We start from the raw sequence: 24,229 nt of genomic DNA, 5'->3' as shown, positions 1-24,229 counted from the left end.
AAGCAATGCTTATACGTTCGTAGCGCGATAGTTACTTTTCCCACTTGGGTCGCGACGTTAGGCTGGCGCCGGTATTTTACGGTATGTATCGATGTACAAGCAGTGGGTTACTGGTGCTTCTACTGTGACTGTAGATATGAAATGAACCTAAAAAAAGACTTCAGTGTATCCGTCGCTCGCAGTGAATTTTTTTTTGTCTTGTGTGAGACGTCTGCTATTTTTAGCGGGTTGATCTCATCGCAATATATCCTGTTGGGGTCCACAACGCCAGGCTGCAAAAAATCCATTCACTGTCTTGGACACTGTTACATACTGGCGGTGAACCTGGAACGCGCACGCACGTAACCTAGAGGTGGCCCAATTGTGGGGTATTTTTAAGTAAGTTTCCTTGAGGAAATGTTTTGATGGTAGTTCTGTGTGAAATTACCATATAAACACATTTCTCTAAAATATTAGCTATCTGTGCACTGAAATTGGTGGTGAATATGCACAAAGTTTTGTTTTGTAGACTTTTGGTGTGCATCCATTTCATTTTTGCCAAGATATTGCTACATGGGGTATAATTATAGTTAACACAATTTTTTGCAGCCTGGTCACAAGTTGCAAAATACAGCTTGGGTAGCCAACTTATTTTCCCTAGGATGCCTGTGGGTGCTGGAAAGAGCTTAACATTCATGGTTTGGTGTATTCTTGGGGCCTCAATCGTATTATATTTGTTTGTATGCTCACCAAATGAGTCAAGATGCTGGTCACAAGAATGGCTAGCCATGCCAGCTAGCTGTCTGTGTGGGATTGGCTAGCCAGTAGCCAATATCCTTAAGGGCTGTTTTTGCAGCCAAGCTTAATGAACTGATTGAAGTGACCCTCATCCCCATGTGTCTTGCTTGTTTTAGCTGGATTGTATTGACTCTTGTAACTTTCAGGCACAACAGCCCCAACTTACCCATCATAGGACATCACAGAAATCATGGGTAAGTTTATTTGCATGCATCAGAAAATGAATCAGAAATCATTTTGTAAGCATCCCAGAAGCATTGAGCTAAAAGTCTAGGGCTGCATATGATGGGTTGTACCAATAACTTGCATTTTATATCATCCATCAAAGTTGGCATTTCTGACTACCTTCTTATGAGTCATATGTTGGGCACCTGGTCAGACACACTTAATGCCCACTTTTCTGGTGTTGGTCCCACATCATTGCAGAGGCAGCAGCAGTGCATGGTAATGCAGGTGCTCCCCTGGCTGGACCTCGCCCCTATGGTGTCTGTGCCTCAGCGTCTCCTTGCATCCAGCCACTCTACCCGAGCTGTCTGCAGCCATCAGGAAAATGAGCACGTCAGGACTGTGGTGTCGATGGCGTACCACTCTACATAGTGAAAAAGTGTTTTCCTGTAATTGCTGCACAACCAGATATGAGTGACTTTTCTCATATCACGCACCTTTCCATATGTCAGGAAGATTGCGCGCGTCACCCCGGTGTTCGACGATGGATCAGGCCTGAATGACTTTTGGCCCATTCATATTCTCTCTGTTATGTCAAATTATCGAGAAGGTCGTCTGCTCACAACTCACTGCTTACCTTCGTGACAATCATATGCTGACGCCATCGCAATATTCTTACCGTCCACGTCACTCGACGGAGGACGCCCTGATCGACGCTATCGGATGGCTGACAAGGGCTGTCGACAACAGCCATGTTGCTTCGGTAACGACGATTGACCTAGCAAAGCCTTTGACAGCGCTGATCACGGCTTCCTCCTCAGCAGGCTGGAATGGTGCGTGGTGTCCTCGGAATAGTTCGCGGACTATCTGAGCGGTCGGAAGCAGGTGGTCAGTGGTGGCTCAGCTGCCTTATCTCTTTTCCACGGGGTGGCCCAGGGATACCTTGTCGGCCCATTCCTGTTCCTCATCTTTATCAACGACCTATTCAGCCTACTACCCCGCGGTCGTCTACTATCCTACGCCTATGACACCCGAATCCTTGACACCTCTACCTCCGATGTCGTCGGCCTGTCCAGCCTGAAAGCCCGTGTCGAGGAGTCCATTCAGTGCATTCAAAACTAGTTTCAGTCAAAAAGCTTCAAAATGAACCCCCAGAGGACAGACTTCATGCTGATTGGCATCAAGCCCTCTATCACAAAGACCGGCAACTTCCACATTACCATCTCCGGCACAAACATCCGTCATCATCTTCAGTGAAGGTACTGAGTGTACTCCTTGACCACCAGCTCACCTTGGAGCCCCACATCTCCTCTCTCGTTCGGCGCTGTACTGCAATCGTCATATCCCTGTTCAAAATCCAACACCGCTTCACTCCTGAGGTTTTGAAGCTCCTCTTCGAAATCCACGTCTTCCCCCACATTCTCTTCTGCCTGTCCATCTGGGGTGGAGCGGCCGAGCGTCACGTAGACAGGGTGCAAAGGGTGATGCACTTGGCAGCCAGGCTAGTGGGTGGTGCCCGTCGCAGCGATTATATCTCACTCGTCCTGGACGTGCTCGGCTGGCGTAGCGTCGCGGAATTTGTGCAGCCCCGGGGCTGCCTGAATGTGTTCAGGGCACTGTGCATCCCCGAATCTCACAGTGCACTGCGTGCTCTATTCAAAACGCGCGTCGAGGCTTCCCAACGCCAAACTTGGGCTGTTTCGGGCGGTGCCGGCTCGCTGCATCGGCCTGCGGCGGCAGTCCGCGCCCCCTCGCGCCAGGCATTCTTGACTGTTTTAAATCGCTGACTCATCGACTGAAACTGTGTGTCTGTGTGTATGTGTGTATTTCTGTACTGTGTGTGGGCTCTTTCCCCTTGTACGACTAGGCGCGGAACGGCCACACGTGGATGTGCCTTAAATAAAATAACTAACTGTAATTGTGTATGTTGGTGATCTTTCCATGCATGAGTGTTTTGGGCTGCTTCCACTGGGCCTGGTGATGCAGGATCAGGTGCTGTGTCGTTTCAAGCCAACGCTTTTTCATGAAAATAATACATTGCTTGTGTCTGACCTCAGACATTAGCAAGAAGCAAGTTGGATTTATTGGTGCTGGCAATATGGCCAAGGCTATTGGGAGAGGCATCATTCAGGCAGGTTAGTCGAATAGATCCTGTTTAAATTCGCTTCCTGCTCAGTCATATTCCAGATTATTTAAATGAACACTATCCATCTTTAAAACGCCCATGCCTAATGTTTCGTGTTAGTTCAAAATTGGATATTTTTGCTTCACTCCATCTTACCTTTTTACATTCAAGCCAATTAGGTGTCAGTGACTACTGGGTACAGACATTTGACTTGGTGGACCCTCAGTGTCTGTGTGCTGCCCTGCTGTGTGTTGTGTCTGACTTTCGTTGTATGGCACCGCAGGGCTACTAGACGCGTCTCACGTGCACGCCAGCGCCCCCAGTGAGACGAATCTCAAGGAGTGGGCGTCCTGGGGCGCTAAAACGACCAACGATAACTGTGAGTGGTGGTGAGGGCAATGCATGTGGACTGGAAGTTATGTCCATTGGGTCCGTCTTGGAAGATTGTGTTCTGGAACCCGCGCTAAGACCAAACCCGCTGCACGGTGACCCCTCGCCTGCAGTGACTCCAGCTATCGCAAAGTGATCTGATGACTCCCCAATGGTGACTCCCCACTGCGCCCGACCTTCCTGTCAGGGTGAGAGGCAGGCGGCGCCATATAGCCTCAGCAGCTGAGCATTTTGTAAAGCCGTGGTGACAAAATTACCTGATGCACATCGGTGGTAAGAATATTCGTCTTGTTCCACAAAGCTCACCTTTTCTAGCTCAAAAATCACGTTCATATTGCGGGAGCATGCATGTTACGCTTTTTTACTCTTACGAATCTTGATGTGGATAGTTATCAGCGACTTGTGAATGTCTGCTTGGAAGGCTGAGAACATATCGTCGCACAGCGGATGCCTTTTTGACACAGAATGACCTCCGTGCGTAACTGTCATCAAGCTGTCACGCTAGCAGCAATGCTGCATACTCCACTGAGCCATGAGCCCTTCAGAATTTCTTTACACGCTTATGAGACTGGGTGTTTTTCGAACTCGGACATTCTTTTGGTGTGTTTTCCGTCACAGATATTATATCCTCGGACGTGCCAGGACGTTCCCGTCCCAGCGGCTTAACACGGTCCGTCTGGCGATGCCCTCAGGTGATATCCTGGAGCTCTGCGACGTGGTCTTCCTGGCGGTGAAGCCGCACCTGCTGGAGCGCTCGCTTGACGGCGTGCTCGGCAGGATGAGCGCGGACCAGCTCAGCCGCGTCGAGAAGTCGGACAAGTTCTTTGTCTCGGTCATCGCCGGGCTGAAGGTGGACCGCGTCGAGCAGGTAGCAGCCGGAGCGGCCGTGATGGACTGGTTCGGTGCCATCTGCGAGCCGCGGGGCGGAGGCTCCACGGCCGTCAGCGGTCTGAGGGAGGGTTTGTTGGCCTTTCAGCAGACGCTCGGCGGCCTATGCCTGGTCGGGGCTTGGGTTGTCTGCTGCTCTTAACGGACGGTGTAAAGATGCTGCACGTACAAAGGCGCTCGCGCAGCTATGCATAAGCGCATCGCACTTACCGCGCGCTTTCGACGAATCGGCTTATTTGAAAATGGCATTGCTTGTGCGCACCAAACTCACGAGTTCATGGGTTTTCAGCGAACTCTAGCCGGGTTACACGCGCCTGATGCGTTGTCATGCTGTTGTCAGATCCTGCAGCAGAAGCTGGGCGTGTCGTCGGCGTATGTGATACGCTCCATGCCCACTACGCCGTGCCTGGTCGGAGAGGGCCTCTGCGGTGAGTTGCTTCGGTCGCATCCGTCGCTTCGGCTAGCCCCGACAGCGTGTTAGTAAGCCGGCTATAACAGCCGCACATTAAAACGGCCACGAAGTGGCGCAAGTGGAAGTGTCTAATGGTTGGTTTGTCGTTAAGGTGATGCATTTGAGTGCGGCTCACTCATCAGGCGAATACTCAATATCCACGTTTCGGCTCGTCTGTTAACGCGCACCCGGGTGGCCGGCTGGAAACCCTTCGCTCGGGTGGGCGGGGGGGGGGGGGGAGAGGTCAATTTGAGCCGCCGCCCCCCCCCCCGCCCCGAGATCTCAGGTCTTAAGGGAGTCAGAGACACCAAATTAAGATCGTGTAATGGCCGGTACGTGAACTCACGTGGGTCAAAGTTTGAGGTCCTTTGGTCATGACCTTCGGACCAAATAAGGCGAAACAAGGTCAAATTCCAAGTTGGTCTCCAAACTGTCCCCAGAACCTAGATGCGTGTTCTAAGGAAAAGGCCACATGCTCATCTGAGGTCGGTGACCTTGTTTGGCCGTTTGAAGTTCATGATGATCAGAATCATAGAAGACGGGGGTGTCGGTAGTGTAGTGGTTAACGCGTCTGCGTTAACCGCTGTACGTCTGGGAAACCAGAGGTACGGGGTTCGATTCCCCGCGGTGCCCGCCCTTCCTGCCAGGGTGAGAGGCAGGCAACGCCATATAGCTTCAGCAGCTGAGTGCGTTGTAAAGCCCCAATGACACGCACGCACGCACGCACGCACGCACGCACGCACGCACGCATGCGCGCGCGCACAAAGATTACGTTAGGCAGCATGGTCCTAAAAACGAAGTGTTGACCTGGGTCAGTTTAGGTCAGTGACCTCTTATGACCTTTAACAAATCCATGGAAGACGCCTAATGCGGCTCCTCTTGTCAATCAGTTTGAGATGAGCACCAGAAACTACCCCTTACAGGAAGTCCGCCCGTCTCGTCAGCTCGCCCGTTTTGCCGGCAGCGTACACGCTACCCCGGAGCAAGCGGGAGGCGCCGCAGTACTCCGAGTTCGCGGAGCGCGTCTACTCGTCGGTCGGCCGCTGCAAGAGGCTGGAGGAGGCGCAGATTGACGCCGTGGGCGGCGCATTCGGCAGTGGCACGGCCTTCGTGAGTCGGGCGGCGCTCGGGGGGGGGGGGGGGGGGAGCTCGTGTCGGACGCTGCTGTGGTGTTGGGAGGGCGGACCTCCCGCCTGGGCGGGCGCCGCTGCACCCGTGCGTGCAGTGTACGCACCGCACCAAATGCGCGTCGACCAGCTGAGACCCGCTCTCTGCTGACCGCCTCCCAGCTGGCACATCACGGAAGCGTTCCGAGCCGTTTATTACAAAGCACAGTTACAAATGTGGTGCAAAAGAGAGCGCGTTTTTTGATGGGATCTCGCGTCAGGGACGTGATCGTGGGCGTGCATGCGGTGCTGTCAGGTGCTCAGGGCATATACCACTGGTCTTTTAAACAGTTCATGCATATGATTAACGAGCTGAGCCGAATAAATCGGACGGTGGTAATCTTACCACCCACGTCCTTGCACGGTGTATAACTCGAAATGGTGCGCATGCGTGCAGGCACGAACGCGCGCGCCAACCTATCTACACACTCCGCACGCATCCACGAACATTACATCACACCTACGCAATGTATGTGGACTGGATCCTTTGGGATTCGGTAAGAATTGTGTATGATGCATACCCTGCAGCAGATGCTTGTGCGTGTGAGTACACGTTGCGGGCGATTGAAACAGCTAGAGCATTGGATAGCCTCCACGCTGCCGACTTCCCTTCAGACACGTACTTGAACTATGTGAAAGGCGGTCTAATGAAGCTTTGTTTGTGTAGGGGTGGGAGGAGGGGGGGGGGGGGGGGGGAGGAGGCATGCTTGACAAGTGGGTGGTCGGTAGCAGGCAGGACTCGTGGGATTGATTTTTGTTAGCAAATGGAAGGGGCTGCGTTTGAAGACATGTTGCGCTACAGATAGGAGTAACGGGATAGGGTGGCCTATCTGGGCCCGTTTACCGCTAGTTTGTCACCGAACTTGTGATGCATGGGAGGAGTTCGGCTGGAAAGTAAATTTGTTCAACCCACCCTACGAGATATTGCCACACCTCTGCGCTAGTCAACTTGGGAAGCCGTTATTGCGCACACAGCGAACAGCGCGATATTGGGAGTATTTCTAGGTCACTGATGACTGGTGGTTTAGGCGTGTCTCGGCTTCAGAGGTTGTTTTTTAATCAGCCTACCTACTCCATCCAGAACCAGTGACAAGGTGCAGGTGCACTGAAAGTGAGCACATCTCATGTAAATGGTGGCCAAATAGTGGGACGTTCAACACATAGGAACAATACATATCCTATTTGAGCACAGAGTTGTACACGCATGGAGGGGCAGGGCACGTATCATATAATCGATAGCTAAAAGCTGATATAAAACAACCATACTCTGCGATTCGGTATAAATGACTCGAAATGAATACACAATGCCGCACTCCCACCGTTCGATGCGAGCAACAGCGGCTAGTATTGCCAGCGTTCCGAAAATGATATAAGCCAGACGTGAATTTGTTGAATGAATGAATGAGTGCGAGATGTGTGTTGGGTTTTCCAGCTGTCTCAGCCAGTGCGGCAAGACGTGGCGTAACCTTCTGTAACGTTGTCAGCGGTATTAGCTCACTTTCTGTTACGGGAGACGTATTCTGGGGAGGCAGGCTGCTCTTAACAGAAGTGTAAGATTAAATTGGCTGTAACTAGTCATAAGGTGTAAGCACGGCACTGGGAAAAACAACAAGCGCCGGCCCTCCGGAGAGACATTCTGCAAAATACATTGGGACCATCTGATAAGATACGAATGTGCCGAGTGGCCAGAAGACAGTGACTTTGTTACAGTGAGTTCCGAGGGTAACGACCTGTTGTCGCAGGCCAGAGTATGCAGCATTCTCGTTGCATCTCGTGACCAGCTGTGCCGTGTGGCGTGATGCGGCCGTGGTGACACCGAGCCCCGGTCGGCACGTGCCGCCGGCCGGGTCGCCTACCGCGGGTCGCTGGCCCTCCGGTCGGCGGCGTCGGCGGGCTCCGGCTGCCCGCCCAGCAGCGTTCGTAGCAGGTCCGACAGCGAGACCACGCCCACCACGCGCCCCTGGTGGTCGACGGCCACCAGGCGGTGCACCTGTGCGCGCGCCGCTCGCTCCAGCAGCGTGCCCAGCGTGTCGTCCAGCCGGCAGGTGACGACGGCGCCTGGCGGGCCTGCCGCCGAGATCGGCTCCTCGAGGCGCGCGAACGCGCCGGCCGCCGCCTGCGCCAGCAGGTCAGCTTTGGTGCAGACGCGTACCAGCCGGCCGGCGGCGTCCACCACGGGCAGCGCTGAGATGCGGCGGCGCAGCAGCGCGCCGGCCGCCGCCAGCACGCTCGTGTCGGGCCGCGCCAGCTCCAGCCTCTCGAACGTGCCGACCGGCAGCGCGCGCAGCGGCCGCGTCAACAGCGCCGGCCGCGGCAGTGCGTGCTGGTGCAGCCGGAGGAAGCGCAGCAGCCGCTGGCGCGTCATCAGGTGCAGCAGGTCGCCGGAGACCGGGTCGATGACCGGCAGCCGGTGCAGCCGCTCGTGCAGCAGCGTGCCGGCGGCGCGCAGCAGGCTGCAGTCGGGCGACAGCGCGACGAGCGGCCGCCGCCGACGCGCTGCCAGCCACGGTCCGAGTCGCGGCGGCGCGGCGCCGCCAGCCGCGCCGCAGCTCACCAGCATCTCCAGCAGGTCTGTCATGGTCAGCATGCCGACGAACTGCTGGCGCCGGCCGTCCCAGAGTGGCGCCGCGCGCACGCCGTTGTGCACCAGCATCTGGAACGCCTTGGGCGCCGGCAACTCGGAGTCAAATACGATGAGCTTCCCCGAATGCGGCATGATGTCGTAGCAGCGGTGGAAGGCGAAGAACTTGGCGAACACGCGCTGCTGGTCGTCCTGGCTGATGTGCACGGCCTGCTGGCCGACCGGCGGCGGCTCGTCGTCGCCGCTCAGGCGGCGCAGCACCACGCTGCGCGGCCGCGCCTCCGCCGCCTCCACCTGCGCCGCGTCCAGCTGCTGCTCGGAGCTGGCGCGCAGGCTCAGGCGCAGCGAGTCGAGCGCCTGGGTCAGGCAGAGCCGCCGCGAGCCGCCCTGGTTATCCACCGAACTGCTGCGCGGCCGCGCGCCTCCCGCCGCGGCTGCCCGGTGCGGCGCCGCCGCCGGCCGCAGCAGGCTGACCAGGCGCCGCGCGCGCGCCTCCCGGTCGTGCGCCTCGTCGGCACTGGCGCTCAGCCACGGCGGCAGCGGCGAGCGCGCGCGCCAGTTCTTGCGCGGCGTCCAGTCGGGGCGGTAGGTGTCGTGTCGGAGGCCGCCCTCCATGGCCGCGCTGAGGATCGTCACCACATGGTGCGCCGGCCGCCGGCCGCGCGCGCGTGTCGGGCACTCGACGCGTCGGCACGCTCTTGCGCGTACGCGCGCCGCCCGCGACCACCGCCGTCCGCTGCACCCGCCGACTCGCGCGGTCGCAGGCCTCGTTCTCCCCCCGTTAATCTCACCAGCGCAGCACGTCACCGCGGTCGCCTCGGCGCGGCCGTCGCCGTCGTGGCCGAGCCGGTGGGCGCGACACCGCGCACGTGCCGGCCGGACCCGACCTCCGCCGGCGGCCACAAGTGCCGAGCCTGCGGAAGTGTTCCGCTCGGGCCACGCGCCTGCAATCGATGGTGCTGCGCGGCCCCGGAACCTGGCGAGCGAGGCCGCTATCGACCGCCGGCGGCCAAGGTCACGGCGGCCTGGAGGTGCGCGGCGCCGCGCTGGCTGTCCCCCCCCCCCCCCCCTACAACGGACAGGGGATGGGAGACTCGCTTCCGTCCGGGTGTGCAAGGCGGATGGCACCCGGTGTGGAACAAACGGCGTAGAAGGCGATGCACCACGAGTGCTGCGACTGAGCTATGTCTAGCGCTGTGGACAGTTTCCGGTGATGATGCAACCTATCGGGAATGATTGGAGTGTTTCTTCTGAAATCAGGTCGCTGGGTGAATGCGCCGATTTAGTGCGTCCCCAGCTGTGTGGACTGCAGCTAGTATGTGAACCACTGAGTGGATAACACGTACGAGAGATATTGCACAAATTACGTGTTGGACGACATTTAAAATCACGAAAAAATATAGTAAGCCATCGGCCTCGGGCCTTTGACGGGCTGGCTAGGCCTTACGGGTGCCAGACGCATTACCCAAACGACACAGTACTGAGTTCGCGAGCACACCGTCCACACAGTGGCCGTGACATGTGTCCGATGCTTGGCGTGTAGCCTCCGAGGCCTACCGTCCTGCTAACCCTCGGCTGTTGGCACGTGTCCGCCTCCCTTTTAACCTCTGCTGTTGGCAGATGTTTGGGTGTACTGTGTCCGCCCCCGCTCCCCGCTGTTGGCAGGTGTCCTGGGTCCGCCTCCCCTTATCCTCGCTGTTGGTAGGTGTCCGGGGGTCCCGTGTCCGCCTCCCCTTACCCTCCGCTGTTGGCAGGTGTCCTGGACCCATCTCCGTCTAACCGTCAGCTGTTGTCGTGTGTCCTGGATCCATCTCCGTCTAACCCTGGGCTGTCGGCATGTGTTCCAGATCCGCCTCCCTCTAGCCCTCTGCTGTTGGCAGGTGTCCGGGTGTCCCGGGTCCGCCTCCCTCTAGCCCTCTGCTGTTGGAATGTGTCCCGGATCCATCTCCCTCCAACCCCCGGCTGTTGGCATGTGTCCGAGTGTCCCGTGTCCGCCTCACTGTTACCCTCTGCTGTTGGCATGTGTCCCGGATCCGCCTTGCTCTAGCCCCGTCTGTTGACAGGTGTCCGAGTGTCCCGTGTCCGCCTCACTGTTACCCTCTGCTGTTGGCATGTGTCCCGGATCCGCCTCCCTCTAACCCCGGCTGTTGGCAGGTGTTCACCTTCATCGACGCCATGGCCAGTGGCGCTGTCAAGATGGGCCTGCCGTGGGCCACGGCCCGTGAGATGGCGGCGCAGACGGTACGTCTAGCCCCGCTCCGCCGGAGCGCACAGCTGCTGTCCGCTCCTTTAAGTGGCAGTCTGTGCACATATATATTAGGGCTATATTCTGTATATTTTTCTAAGTGTTGTATTTTGCTGAACCTTTCTAAATCCTTAGCACTCTTGAGGATGAACGCAGTTCGAAACACGGCTAATGTGTTCAGATCACTGCTGCGAGAATAGGCTACCGTTGCGAACCTCTGGGGATGGACTAGCTGCTTACGGCTCTGGGGACGGGTGATTTGTGTCAATTAGCGTCTGTATCGGACAGCTGCTTCTCAGCTCGCGGCTACCCGCTAGTGTTGGCCTTTGCCGGGCTACGGTTCTGGTTACTGGCGAACTATGCGAAATAAGGCACCCCAGGATGAGCGGCGCTTGGTGGCGGCTGTCCGTTATGTGAGTCATTCGAGATGACATTATGACGATGGTGTTATTTGCGTTTTCTGCCCCCCCCCCCCCCCGCCCCTCCCCTGACCGCAGGGGGTCGGGTGGCCGGTGGCAGTCTGTGACCATTGGGCCACGCGTGAGCGTCCTCGGTTGTTGTCGGTGCGTGACGGTCTCTTACGCCTGCGGCCGGCAGGTGCTGGGCGCCGGAAAGATGGTGCTGGAGACGGGCCGCCACCCGTGCCAGCTGCGGGACGAGGTCTCGTCGCCAGGCGGCGCCACCATCGCCGGCCTCCACCCGCTCGAGGAGAGCGGCTTCCGGTGAGCGTGGCCAGCGGGGTAGCCGTCCACCGCGCTACATTGTGATACACCTACACCGTGCTACACCGTACTAACGGGGCATATAAGCTTCGGAACGCCTGACCGAATCTATGCATTTCAGATGAACATAAGCGGCTGACGTCCCGTCTGGCTGTTGCGTGAAGAGTCTTTTACAGGCTCGGCCGATGCACTGTGAGAGTGCCCCTGCTACCTATGCCACTTTTTGCGACACAGTGCAAGTGCTGGTATTGGGCTTCGGATACATGCCAGACTTATGGCGTTATTTTCCTTATTTTCCAGCGCCGGGATTGTGTCGGCTATTGAAGCAGCTGTGAAGAGAAGCGGCGAGCTGGGCAAGAACTGACGAATGCAAGGGTCATAAGCGTCATAAGACATTGAGATCTAAGACAAGACATTGCAAGATGCACGACGTCATTCCACAGGAAGATACGCTCCGTGAACAAAAATCACATTCCGTCATAAGAATGCTGGTGAAGAAACAGACGGTGCCGGGGTTGCGCGTGGGGATACAGTTTGTTTCGCTGAGGGAGATGGGCGCGCGGTTATCATGATTCTGAGAATTGGCGAGTCGTTTTGTGGCGATGTAGAGCGACGTGTGCCATGTACAATAGCTGTTTTGATAATTTTTTGAAGAACTGGCGTAGTTATACACACATTGCGTTACACCTGTCGCATACAATACAGGGAGCCGTGCCACCGAAACTGTTGCTGGTGACGCGCCTGCCATTTGCTAGGTTTGTCTCTTCGAAGGGAGCAAGGGGTCTACGTACCACGCATTTAAATGTCAGGCCTCGTCCACTGAACGCCTCCAATTTTATAGAAATTGCATTCAAGCGTTCATATATTTCAAAAGACACACGGCGCAGCCCTCGCGAGTGATTCCTGCTCATGGTTTCTCCGCCAATAATCTGCGGTAAGATAAGAATGCTGAATGGCATATGCCCCCTTTCTCCACAGCCAGTTGCTGGCGTCAATCTTTCGGCTAAAGTCTGGATGCTGCGCATTGAATGGTGTATCTGATAACTGCGTCATTTTTCGTTTCCAATGCTTAGCCAAATTTCCAATTTCCAGCAAAAAATAATCTGAAAGATCACTCAGCAAGGAACATGGCGTTCTCGGCTTACAAGAACCTCGTGCAGAGTCAACATGCAGAGCTTACGGTCAGCTCCAGCAACAAGCGTTCGTTTCTCGCCGTGCAGGCACTCGGGCAGCTTGGTCGGTTGTAGCACTAGCCACGTGACATGTCAAGGTCGGCTCGCCGAGCTGACGTCGCGACGGACGGGTCCGTTCCGAGGTGGCACTTGAAACTGAGCCTGAGTCACCAAATCGGGCAGTTGACGCTTTCCGTGCGTGTCAAACTGACTGCGATCTCGGCTGGTGAGCAATGGTACAGAATCCTCGCGCCAGGCATGAAACGGACCTCCAGCCTCGATGCCAGTGTCATTTTCACGAAGGTGGTGTACCCGGCGCGATATTTACGCCTAAAAGCTAGCGATATCCGTGATAGACATTTGACCGTTTTCGTGGAACGAAGGGCAACGTCAGCGACGACGTCAAACGGTGACGGGAGTTTCGTCAGCTGTCTACGTGACACCTGAAAGCGCTGTGAGACCGCTGTCGGCGTCAGGAGCCGTGCGGACGTCCTCTGAAGCGGCAGGTGTGTGCGGTGCCGGACGATGGCCGGGCCGTGCGCGCTGCGTCCCCTGCTGCTGACCAGCTGCGGCCTGCTGTCGGCGGCGGCGGTAGCGACGCCGCTCGGGTCCAGCCCTCCTCCCCGCCTGCCGGTCGTCGCCCGGCACCGGAGGTACGTAGTCCGGCCAGGCCGGCGTCTGCGGTCTGGACGGGTCGCCTGCGGACGCCGCTGCATCAGGCGCAGGTTCCGACGGGCGACGGCGGCCCGGTGGTGGGCGCGACGCTGCGGTCGCCGCTGCCGAAGAGCGGCAAGACCAGGGCGCCGGAGGGCAGCACGAGCAGTAAGGGCAGCAAGAGCAGCACGCCGCAGGGCAATAAAGGCAGAAAAAGCAGCACGCCGGAGGGCAGCGAGGACAGCAAGAGCAGCGCGTCGGAGGGGACTGAAGGCAACAAAAGCAGCACGCCAGAGGGCAGCAAGGGCGGCAAGGATAGCAAAAGTAGCACACTGGAGGGGATCCAGGGCAACAAGGGCAGCACGTCAGAGGGCAGCAAAGGCAGCAAAAGCAGCACGCCGAAGGGCGGCAAGGGCAGCAAGAGCAGCGCGCCGGAGGGGACTAAAGGCAACAAAAGCAGCGCGCCGAAGGGAAACAGGGGCAGCAAGGGCAGCAAGAGCAGCACGCCGGAGGGGATTAAAGGCAACAAAAGCAGCACGCCGGAGGGCAGCAAAGGCAGCAAGAGCAGCACGCCGGAGGGGACTAAAGGCGACAAAAGCAGCGCGTCGAAGGGGAACAGGGGCAGCAAGGGCAACAAGAGCAGCACGCCGGAGGGGACTAAAGGCAACAAAAGCAGCACGCCGGAGGGCAGCAAAGGCAGCAAGAGCAGCGCGCCGGAGGGGACTAAAGGCAACAAAAGCAGCGCGCCGAAGAGAAACAGAGGCAGCAAGGGCAGAAAGAGCAGCACGCCGGAGGCGACTAAAAGCAACAAAAGCAGCACTTCGGAGGGCAGCAAAGGCAGCAAAAGCGGCGCGCCGAAGAGCAGCAAGGGCAGCAAAGGCAGCGCGCCGGAGGGCAGCAAGGGTAGCAAAGGCAGCACGCCGGAGGGCAGCAGAATCAGCGCGTCGGAAGGCAGCAGAAGCAGCACGCCGCAAGTCAGTTGGGGCCAGCAACCATAAGCCAGCAGGACCCGGACATCACAGAACGGTCGTGACCGCCGGCGGAGTCGAGCTCCACTTCCCGTACGAGGTGACCGTACACGTCAGGAGGCGGGGGCCCGGGGTGCACGTCGCCGACACGGGCGTCAGCAGCCGGCTGAGGCGCGTCGAGCACCTGCTGCAAAAGCTGGTCGAGCGGCAGAAGACGCCGCAGCAGGTGGTGCACCGGCACGTGCACCACAGCCCGCCGCCTAACGTGACGGTGCACCTGCACCAGGCGGCGCCTCACATCAACGTGCAGAACCGGGTGCAGGCAGTGAGTCGGTCGGAGAGCGGCGCAGAGGCGAAGGCGGACGGCGCGGCGGCGAAGCAACGCAGCAGCCAGCAGAGCCGGGTCACTGTCTCAGATGGCGGCACTGCGCGCCCACCGACGCAGCCGTGACGACCCCTCCCCCCTCTCCCAGGGGTCCGCGCCACGGCGGGGTGCGCCGCCGATCGTCCTGCGACTTTGCATTGGAGCATTTGTGTAGGTGATGTGTCAAATTAATCGTTTCAGGCGGTCTTCCTGTTTTTGTTTTTTTTACCGCGTGCTGTGCATGACGCGTTTTCCGATGTATTGCACATCTGGTAGAGGCCGGTGACTACAACAAAACAATCATAGCGCGAAGCGGCTTGCCATTCCCCGTATTTCACTCAACCTTCAGGCCCAACAGGTAGCGTTGGGTGTATATGTCGTGACGGCAACTGTTCGCACATTCTGAAAAAGCAGATGTGTGCATCAACCCTTTTGACCGACTACCAGCCCCACGACCCATGCCAGCACTGTGGCGACAGCTGTGTGCGTCCGTGAGCGATCGTCGAAAAAAAACGATATATTCACATCAAAATTCAGAGGCGCGTACCACGTCCAGCACAGGCACATTCAGTCAGATGCAAGTCCGCTCAGGTACCGTAGCAAATCGCCCACCGCCTCTACACATCCCATGCTAGCTCGGTGAGCACAGCACCCCCCACCGCAGTGGTCGCGAATACACCCAAGGAACACTGTTATCACAGCATCATCCGACAACGCACACGCGGTCCCATCGCGTCCCCTGCACAGCCGTCCCGCCGGCAGAGCCAGGTGGGGCTGCCACGGCCACCGCCGGCGCTTTCAGTTGTTAAAGAGGTCGTGCACGCTGAAACTGAACACGCGGTGCAGCTCGCAGGTGCAGCTCGGTCCGCCGAGCTTGTACTTGCAGAGGTGGGCGCACATCTCGGCCCAGTCCACGTACGAGCCCTGCCGGCAGGTCACCAGGTCAGACCGGTCACTAGGTCGGGTAGGTCACCAGGTTAGGCAGGTCAACAGGGCAGGCAGGTCGCCAGGTCAGGCAAGTCAACAGGTCAGAAAGGTCAACAAGTCAAGTAGGTCAACAGGTCCAGGTCAGGTAGGTCATCAGGTCGGGCAGGTCACCGGCCGGAGGGGCCACAGCCGATGGCTGGCTGAGCGAAGCGGTCATTTTTCGCAGCCGCCTTCCTGACACGGGGACAACTTCGAGCGTAACATGACTGCCTAGGAAGGCGACGCCGCCCCTATCGGTTCGCATGTTCACATGCTAGTTCACATGCTGACACCCATTATCTTGTTTTCTGTTATCAGCTTGTTGGGCCAACAGCACATTACAAGTGCGTCACCACGTTCCTATTTTTATTCTGCAATGTATTAATCACACCCGGATAATTGTAAGCGTGGTGCTCAAGCCAGGTACTGCAAACAGCAAGTTACACAGCGTGCACGTGTGAGCGATCACATCGAGCACGTAATTATCGTGCGCGTCCGCGATTATAAGAGTCAGGCAACGTGCTGTAAATCAAGGGACCTTCAGCCGGCAGCTGGCGTCAGCACAGCACACAGAGCACAAGCGCTGCAGAGGGCTCACGAAGTTCTCCGGCGGCGGGACGTTCTTCCTGGCGCACACCCGGCGGCAGTACTCGGCCGAGGTGCGCGGCGGCAGGGGGCAGGCCACGCAGAACCTGCAGCGGAGCCACACACCATCACGCTTTTCTTAGAGCTGCCGCAGCGCAGGATGCGCGCGAGGCACGCGCAGTTGTGTCGCGCTACTCCGCTTTGTTTCCCCGATCTCGTTCGCGTGGGATCTAGCACGAGCTGCGCTCCGTAACGGATCTTATGATCCGGAGCGTCGTGCTGCGAAACGCACGCGCCCTCTCCGCGTACATGTCGCTCCCGCCCATCCGTGCGTGCGCCGCTCTGGGTTCGGCAGACAGCGCGTCCCACGCAGGGACATGTGATGCGCCGCCAGTCGATGAGTCTCTGCCACCGCGGGCCACCCACCGGAATATGTCGCGGTCCATGTCCGGGATCCAGTTCGTCTAGGTTCAGGTCCTCCCTGGCGGCGGCCAGGCCGGCCAGCAACAGGCCGGCCAGCAGCGGTGCGGCCGCCATCGCGGGACACTCCTCACACTGCCCGTGCGGCGCGAGACGTCGTCGCTGGAGACAGCCCGTGTGCAAGCGGCGTGCACTGGTGACAGAGCCTTAACGTGGGAACGAAGTTCCCTTCTTCACGGCCTCAACTGCGACTTTCGGGTAACGTCACTTGTATTAGGTTCAGCCACGAGTTCTCTGAGTTAGGTACATCGTGGGATACGGAAGCGAGGGCATATTCATCAATGAACAAGGGCACGACTAATGACCTCGGTTATATTAACAATGTGTGACCGAGCACTGAGGGATATATCTGCACGGTTTGCAACGCTATCCGCGACACTGATCAGCTAGATGCATTTGTGAAAATAAATTCAAGGACACAACAAAAGAAAAAGACGCTACCTCGGCACACCCTGCAGACCTTTTTTGATGCTCAGATTCAATCTCCTTTGGCTTCACGAAGTATGTCCGCGGAAATCTCCGATAATCAAACGTGCATAGTAGTTTAGCAACCACTCGAAGAATAAACCGCAGCCAAATGAGCCAACTGATTGGGACGACCTCTTATCGCTGTTTGCTGTTTGTAAACTATTTAAACGGGAGCTTTGAAAAGGCAAATTCATAAAAAGCACGGGACATTTATAAATGAGGATTTCCAGTTTTGGAGCGCACTCAGGTACCGACAAAACATTCATCGTGATCTATCCATTCGAAATGCATATGCAATATAAATGATGGAACACAACGGCAACAAACAGCGCGCTTTCAGGTATTTGCCTGGTCCACGTACAGGCAACCAAAAGCCGATATTGGCCTATATTGCATGCTCCTGCCCTTAAAGCGCATGGGAGCACACATGCTTCACAACCTCTTCGTCGTCACAAAGCAGTAGCATCGGAGCATAATGTTCTGGATGTCACGGGCCTGAACATATAACAAAAACAAAAACAAAAACAAAAACGAAAAGAGAACATGACTGGAGAAGGGGGGGGGGGGGCTCAAACGGGGAAGGGAACAGTTCAAAGTGGGTCAACCAGTCTTACACAGCATGCTAAGAGGTGACGCATTAGGACAACATGTCATGTAAACTTAAAGCCAACTTTCCAATTCCTAGTCAGAATAAGCCATCGGAGAATGGTTAGTCAAATACCTACATTCATCAAACAGCCATCAGCCGATCGTTATTGCTAATGTTATCACTCAATGGTCACATCTAACGCCATCACCAGAGCCATGTCCAACTGCCTTACGTTCTGCGCGTCCCCATCGCCCACGCGGCCCCGTCGGAAGCCGTCACAGCCTGCTGCAGCAGCGGCTGCGGCCGCCGCTGGACGTCTCACCCCTAGATCTCGGTGGCGCCAGGCCATCAGGCCCCGGCAGCGACCGTGCTCAAGCCTTGGTGACACACGAGTCGGCGTGCGGCGCGCAGCCGGGGAACTCGGCCAGCCGCGGGTCGTCCAGGTCGCCGCGGTCCGTGCCCGGGTCGGCGCCGTGGCTCGGCGCGCCCCGGTCGCGCACGCACGCGCATCGCTTCTTGCCGCCGGCGAAGTACTCGCGCGGCACGCCGGCCCAGTCGCGCGCCACACCGCCGCTGCGGCGCGAGCAGTACACGCGGCCGCCGCGCTCTTGGCTCCACTCCGAGTTGCACGGCGGGAAGACGAGCTTCTCGCCGTCGTCGCGCCGCCGCTGCTCGCGCGCCTCGGCCATCCAGCGCTGCAGGCGACTGTAGTACTCGGTCTCGCGGCCGTCCTCGTCGTAAAAGCGGCCGACCAGCCGGCCGGCCGGCCGGTAGTCCTTGCGGTAGAACTGCAGCCACTCGTCCAGGCCGAGGTAGTCCTGGGTCGAGAGGCCCTCCACGTCGTCGATGAGGCCAGCCTCGCTGAAGTCGCCCGACACGAAGGCGCGCGATGCGTCGCGGCCGGCGAAGAAGGCGTAGCCACCGCCGGGTCCGTAGTGCTGGCGGCCGCGACTCACGTCAAACACCTGGCCCAGCAGCGCCAGGTAGGGACCCTTGCGCGGGTTGGAGCCGTCGTGCTCGGCCAGCTCCTCGCGCGTAAAGAGGCGGGTGGCCGTACCGCGGCCCGAGCGCTTCTTGTGCTTGGACGTCGGCTTGGAGTCGCCGGCGGGAGCGGGCGGCGGCGGCGGCGGTGGTGGTGGCGAGCCTGAGAACAGGCCCGTCACCCTGCGTTGCACGGCCTCCTTCAGGGGTGTCACCCGACTCACCAGGGCATTCAGACACGAGACGACATGCTCGTGGGCGTGCTGTAACGCCGAGCGAAGGCCGAAGCGGTCCTCCTTGTAGAACTGGCTTTCTGTCACAATCTCCACTGGGATTCGGTTGAGTGCATAGCCCAGCAGGATAGACACCAATGGTGCCAGCAGCATTCCACGCAGCCCCATGTTGGCTGACTTCTTGCTTTTCTGTGTGGGCCTATGGCAGATGAGCACCAACTGCCAAACTGCAGCCCCTGTCAGACAGAAGGCATGTTGATGCACAAGTTGTGGTTAATGACACCATGAAGTTTCAAAATTACATGTCAAAGGACTTTTCCTCCTTTTCTTGCTCTAAAGCCAGAAAAATGTGCTGATTACATACACAGGATTTGACATATTGCCACTTCTTCACTGTGTGTTTGGCTAAACGGCTGTGCCCGAGTATACTGTCGTGATGGAAGAGATACTAGTGAGCATGCACCCTCCTGTGAAGGTTTTGTAATGTCCAAAGTATGCAGTGGTATTAAAGCATAAACTAAAAACTTCTGAAGCAAAGAAAGATATCATTCATGTAAGAGGTGCATGCTACAGCTCTTTTCATGGTCATGGTGTACTTTCCTACCTCATGTTAGAAAAAATAATTGTACACAATTTGTCATGTTTAAGGCAGGAAAAATCATCAATAATCACAAAACAGGTAGATTCGTGATCTTACCTTCAATTTTTTTTATAATTGCCATGGCAAGCTCCCGAGTGCCGCACACGCACAGCAGCCGCGACACCGGCGCTATTACTGCGCGCGGTCACAACATTACTGCGCATCAAGCAGCATCAAGAACCATAAAAATGTACCAGGCCAAGGTAGCAAGAATCCATGAAGTTAGGCCAGGTTAGGTTAGGTTAGGTTAGGTTAGGTTAGGTTAGGTTAGGTTAGGTTAGGTTAGGATAGGATAGGATATGTTCTGGACTATTCTGGCCTGTGTTTCATAAACATACCTAAACGCGAAAAGAAATGATTTTGATAGCTTTATTATTGTTACCTGGGTCCCGTACATTTTTTATGGTTCTTGACAAGCAGAAATATTGCACTTACGCAACAACGCAGAAACGGCGCTTGGGAGCCGAGGCGGTGCGGTACAGTACGTGCGGCGTTCGGGAGCCCGCTATCGTATTTATTAAAATTCGAGGGTAGGAGCATGATTCTACCTGCTTTGAGATTGTTAACGATATGTTCCGCCTTAAACACGGCGAACGGTTTACCTTGGACCCATACATTTTGTATAGTTCTTGGCAAGCAGAAATATTGTATTTACGTAACGGCAACGCAGAAACGGCGCTGGGGAGTCCAGGTGGTGCGGTGCGCACGGCGCTTGGCAGCTCGCCATCGTAGTTATTGAAATTCGAAGGTAGGAGCATGATTCTACCTGTTTTGAGATTATTTGCGACATGTGCCACCTTAAACATGACGAATGGGGTGCAACGATTTTTTCTAACATTAGGTAGGAAAGTACACCTACACCCTTTTCATAAAATAAATAACCAGTTCTAGGGCCCATATATAACATTATCAAAATGTTGGTATTCAGCAGTTTTCCACTGAAACAGCATAAACAGCACCAACAAGACAATACTAAAATAAGTAATCATGAACACATTCACAGTAAAATTACAATTCAAGATGTCCCCAGTAAAAATATACACTATCATGACTGCATAGTGCACTAAAGGATCTCACACATAACTGTTCCTTGATCCTGCTTACAAAATGGTGTGATATGAAGAGCAAGCTCTTGAGATCACAGACACATTTTTGTACACATATATATATATATATATATATATATATATATATATATATATATATATATATATATATATGACCAAAAGATAGCACATAGATGTAAAAACCAAATAACCAAATATAGCTAAGGCTTCAATGTTACAACCATTTCAGGTGATTGAGTAAGACAGGATTGACGTTAAGCACATTCAGCGTTTGAAGCTCCCCACATATCACAGGAAACAATCAGTACCGCAGATAGCATCGCATTCTGTTTACAAGTCTGACATACTCCGGGTATCCCCCTCATAGGACTCGAACGTTCTAAAACCATAAAAATCAACCGAATCTAGAGGGCAAACCATACAATATTGGTGCCAGTAAATACACAAACGATTTTTGAAAACATCTAGCTCCTTTATTTTCCTCTATGTGGTACAGAACAGCAATAAACAACACCCCCCACTCACACACCCAACCCACCCAGCCGGGAACAAACGGAACAAGCTGGAGCATAAATCTGCGGCACGTCGACGGTACGGGTCTAAAAGACTGGCGCATGAAGCCGACACGCTTGTTCTGTAAAACGGCTAGTCTGATCGCCTGGAAAGCCTCACCGACTGATTACATAGAATAAGATGGGTAACAAAAAGAAAATATCATCGAGATCTGGTTTGAGGTAAAACATCTCGAAAACGTCTTAGGGAAAGTTTTATATGCAAAAGAAGACAAACACAGGTCTCAGAACCTACCGACCCGATCGCTGCGTAACCTGCAGCAATGGATCCGCCATACCTGATTTCCTTCTACCGTTGAACATTTGGTGAAGGTGCAGTAAGAGGTCGCCGATTTTCACAAATTCCAAAATTCTTGCTTGCAGAAAACTTAGTTCTCAGAACCAACCGAACCGATCGCTGCAAAACCTTCACCATAGGATGTGCCATACATGACTCTCTCCTACAGTTAAAAATTCGGCGACTATTGGTCCGGCCAAGAGTCGTCATATTTCACAAGTTCTAGAGTTCTTACCTGCATACAGCTTATAAAGAGCTTATCGTTCTGATCGTCTCCAAGCCTTCACCATTTGATGGGACATACCTAGCAGTGCAATGTATGCCATTGTTATGCGGGGATTTTTTTTTTTTGCTGAGAGAATTGAGATTCTCGATGACTTCTCTTGTTCTCTTAGGAGGCATCACCCCTACGGACCGCCAATATGTTACGCTCGGTTTTTGCATGCATCGTGGTTTCCTTTAGCTCGATGTTTGCCCTCCACTTAACTACGAGTACTGGCTTCTCATTTCTCTACAATATTGCCATGCTCACCCGACGGATTTCTCACTGATGCCAAACGGCAATCACGTGATTCCCAACGCCCAACATACATAAAAGCAACAAGCACCGTGCCTCACTCAATGATTTGGATTAGGTTTCTGTATGGTTCATAAGTTATGTACTCGCACATGCCGTCATGTAATGCATCATATTTTGAACACGCTGGCGCATACTGTCCAGCGAGGTAATAGAGTCTCTTCGTCAGAATACCGATGCTTATGAAATATCTTAATTTAGTTGTTTGGACTAGCTGTGCGTGTGGAAATGATTGACAGCACCTTTGCCTCTCGCATTGATCCAATTATTGGGGCTTTGCAACACGATCATTCGAGTACGAGTGGCAGCCACTGAAGGCCTACAAGTTGTCTAGAGGTAGCGAATGTTCTTACAAATAATCAACCTCACAAAAGAAAAAAGGCTCTTTGGGACTACAGGAAATTATTGTTTGCTTGGATTACTTATATATGACATTGTTAATAATGGCTCTTGGCTAATTAACTGGCCAATTGCATTGACACACAGGTAGTTATCACCGAGGCAGTCCTCTGTCATAAAACGACTAGCTGGAAGCGACTGCAAATGCTGGTGCAAACATTGGCTCACCGACGGCACATATGCTTTTACGAAACAGATGCTTCCGTCCTAACATAGGCAGCAAACGGTACTTCGCTGAAATTCCGCAACTAGCATTCATACATTCACGCTGTCTCATGCACGCTTGTCACCGGTCATATTAACACGCGCCCGGGTGACGGGTTGTATACCCTTCGCTGGGGTGGGCGGGGTTAGTTCGACCCCCGAAGAGATCAAGAACCAAGAGGGCTAGAGACACTAAATTTACAGGGTGTGTTGGCCCGTACGTGAACTCACTGAGGTCAAATTTTGAGCCATCTTAGTCATGGCCTTCGGGTCAAATAAGGTCAAAAATGGTCAAACTCCAAGATGGTCTCCAAAGTATCTTAAAAACCTAGATGCGTGTTCTAAGAAAAAGTTCACATGCTCATTCAAAGTCAATGGCCTTGTTTGACCTTTCTAAGGTCATGGTGATGAAAATCATAAAGACTGTTCTGAGTTTTGCATTGAAACAAACGACAGAGATTAAGTTAGTCAGTATGTTCCTAAAAACGAAATGCTGACCTCGGTCGTTTTAGGTCAGCAACCTATTCTGACCTATAAAAAGTCCATGGAAGATGTCTAATGCGGTTCCTTCCATCAATGAATTCGAAATGAGCACCAGAAACTATCCCACACAGCAAGTTCTAGAGTAAGAAAACAGAATGGTGTTGCTTGACCTTGGTTTGACCTTTATATCTGACCCTAGATCAATATAATTTGGTCATTTAAGTGTTGTGCTGCCTAAGAAAGTATCTCAGAGGTGTATGGCTAGTCTAACACTCCGCTGTTCTATCAGATTGAACGATTCCCTTGACATTGACCTCGCTGAATCCATGGACTGACTTTGACATGCTGTAGATCAGCGACCTTACAAGGTACATCCCATTTTTTGACACCACACGATCCGTTATTAAATTATCAGCAGCTAAGCAAAATTCGGCGCGGCTACGCCGTGCTGTTCGTAAGCTGTTCCGGAAAATCCTTGCGGATTCATCTAATCCCCCACCCGGGCACGTGTTGAATGGAAGTCCTATTGTGTGGTTGCTGTACGCAGTCTGCGCATGCTATGTGCAACGATTAGACCTCTGCGGTTATGGGCAGAACCGTGCAGCCTTACACCACACATGCCTCAAAATTTGTATCCAGCGAATAGTAGCCCCCTGGTGTAGGGCTCACCTTGACATCACCACGCAGCTCCCAGTCTCTATCGCCACTGAACTATGCCGACACCACCTGTCGGCCAGCCGGAATTTGTCATCGTCTTACAATACTCCATCGCTACCCGCGAGGAGCCCTTGCCAATGTGACTCGTAGACCCACCTCCATCGCTACCCACGAGGAGTCATTGAGTCAAGCATCTGCGAGGCATTTAGTCCCGTCAGGATAACGCAAATTCGATTGAACTCGTGGAAATTCATCGTCGCTCTAAGCCGCCCGCAGTATATGAGTCATGCAAGATAGAGATATCAACGTCACTGACCTGAACTCGACGCTTCCTCCTTCGTGGAACAAATTCAGGCTGCACGGTATTCATTGCCCTACTATTT

At 54.9% G+C, this 24,229-nt stretch overlaps 3 protein-coding genes across 10 annotated transcripts; 2 read left to right on the top strand and 1 right to left on the bottom strand.

Annotated features, from left to right (window-relative positions):
• The first annotated feature begins 36 nt into the window (after window positions 1-36).
• On the top strand, window positions 37-12,233 carry LOC119110360 (pyrroline-5-carboxylate reductase 3). 2 transcript variants are annotated; one of them, XM_037234153.1, is made up of 10 exons: window positions 37-81; window positions 924-971; window positions 3,000-3,077; window positions 3,351-3,446; window positions 4,150-4,325; window positions 4,686-4,773; window positions 5,761-5,906; window positions 10,698-10,784; window positions 11,386-11,510; window positions 11,811-12,233. In XM_037234153.1, exons 2-10 carry the CDS (start codon window positions 968-970, stop codon window positions 11,872-11,874), a joined length of 864 nt encoding a protein of 287 aa, XP_037090048.1. In that variant the 5' UTR covers window positions 37-81; window positions 924-967; the 3' UTR covers window positions 11,875-12,233. The 2 variants fall into 2 exon arrangements, with proteins under 2 accessions (XP_037090048.1, XP_037090049.1); XM_037234154.1 differs by lacking the exon at window positions 37-81 and adding an exon at window positions 90-102.
• A 404-nt stretch (window positions 12,234-12,637) lies between these two features.
• Window positions 12,638-14,359, top strand: LOC119110077 (S-antigen protein). Its single transcript, XM_037233820.1, has 2 exons — window positions 12,638-12,691; window positions 13,159-14,359. The coding sequence occupies exons 1-2, from the start codon at window positions 12,638-12,640 to the stop codon at window positions 14,332-14,334; spliced, it is 1,230 nt and encodes a 409-aa protein (XP_037089715.1). The 3' UTR covers window positions 14,335-14,359.
• A 1,879-nt stretch (window positions 14,360-16,238) lies between these two features.
• On the bottom strand, window positions 16,239-21,603 carry LOC119109586 (neuferricin). Of its 7 annotated transcripts, none has more exons than XR_005095433.1 (4): window positions 21,025-21,171; window positions 17,160-19,206; window positions 16,646-16,832; window positions 16,239-16,326 (listed from the first exon to the last, which is right to left on the bottom strand). XR_005095433.1 is itself a non-coding variant. In XM_037233271.1 (2 exons), the coding sequence occupies exons 1-2, from the start codon at window positions 21,550-21,552 to the stop codon at window positions 18,128-18,130; spliced, it is 1,104 nt and encodes a 367-aa protein (XP_037089166.1). In that variant the 5' UTR covers window positions 21,553-21,603; the 3' UTR covers window positions 16,846-18,127. The 7 variants fall into 7 exon arrangements, 5 of the variants coding, with proteins under 5 accessions (XP_037089166.1, XP_037089169.1, XP_037089167.1 ...); XR_005095434.1 differs by having other exon boundaries at window positions 16,646-16,801; XM_037233271.1 differs by lacking the exons at window positions 16,239-16,326; window positions 16,646-16,832; window positions 21,025-21,171 and adding an exon at window positions 21,528-21,603 and having other exon boundaries at window positions 16,846-19,206.
• Between the last annotated feature and the right edge of the window lie 2,626 nt (window positions 21,604-24,229).

This window comes from Pollicipes pollicipes, unplaced genomic scaffold, assembly GCF_011947565.3.
Source record: "Pollicipes pollicipes isolate AB1234 unplaced genomic scaffold, Ppol_2.1 Scaffold_7231;HRSCAF=8579_pilon_pilon_pilon, whole genome shotgun sequence".
Classification (NCBI taxonomy): domain Eukaryota; kingdom Metazoa; phylum Arthropoda; class Thecostraca; order Pollicipedomorpha; family Pollicipedidae; genus Pollicipes; species Pollicipes pollicipes.
The sequence above is the reverse complement of the archived record's forward strand: the minus strand, read 5'-3'. Positions and strand labels throughout refer to the sequence as shown.

Coding starts and splice junctions, on each gene's coding strand:
- LOC119110077 (XM_037233820.1), top strand. CDS start 12,638: ATGGCGTTCTCGGCTTACAAGAACCTCGTGCAGAGTCAACATGCAGAG. Junction 12,692..13,158: donor GTCAACATGCAGAGCTTACG/GTCAGCTCCAGC, acceptor TGTCGGCGTCAG/GAGCCGTGCGGACGTCCTCT.
- LOC119109586 (XM_037233269.1), bottom strand. CDS start 21,097: ATGGTTTGCCCTCTAGATTCGGTTGATTTTTATGGTTTTAGAACGTTC. Junction 19,207..21,024: donor CTATGAGGGGGATACCCGGA/GTATGTCAGACT, acceptor TCTGTCTGACAG/GGGCTGCAGTTTGGCAGTTG.
- LOC119110360 (XM_037234153.1), top strand. Junction 3,447..4,149: donor TAAAACGACCAACGATAACT/GTGAGTGGTGGT, acceptor CGATGCCCTCAG/GTGATATCCTGGAGCTCTGC. Junction 5,907..10,697: donor TCGGCAGTGGCACGGCCTTC/GTGAGTCGGGCG, acceptor GGCTGTTGGCAG/GTGTTCACCTTCATCGACGC.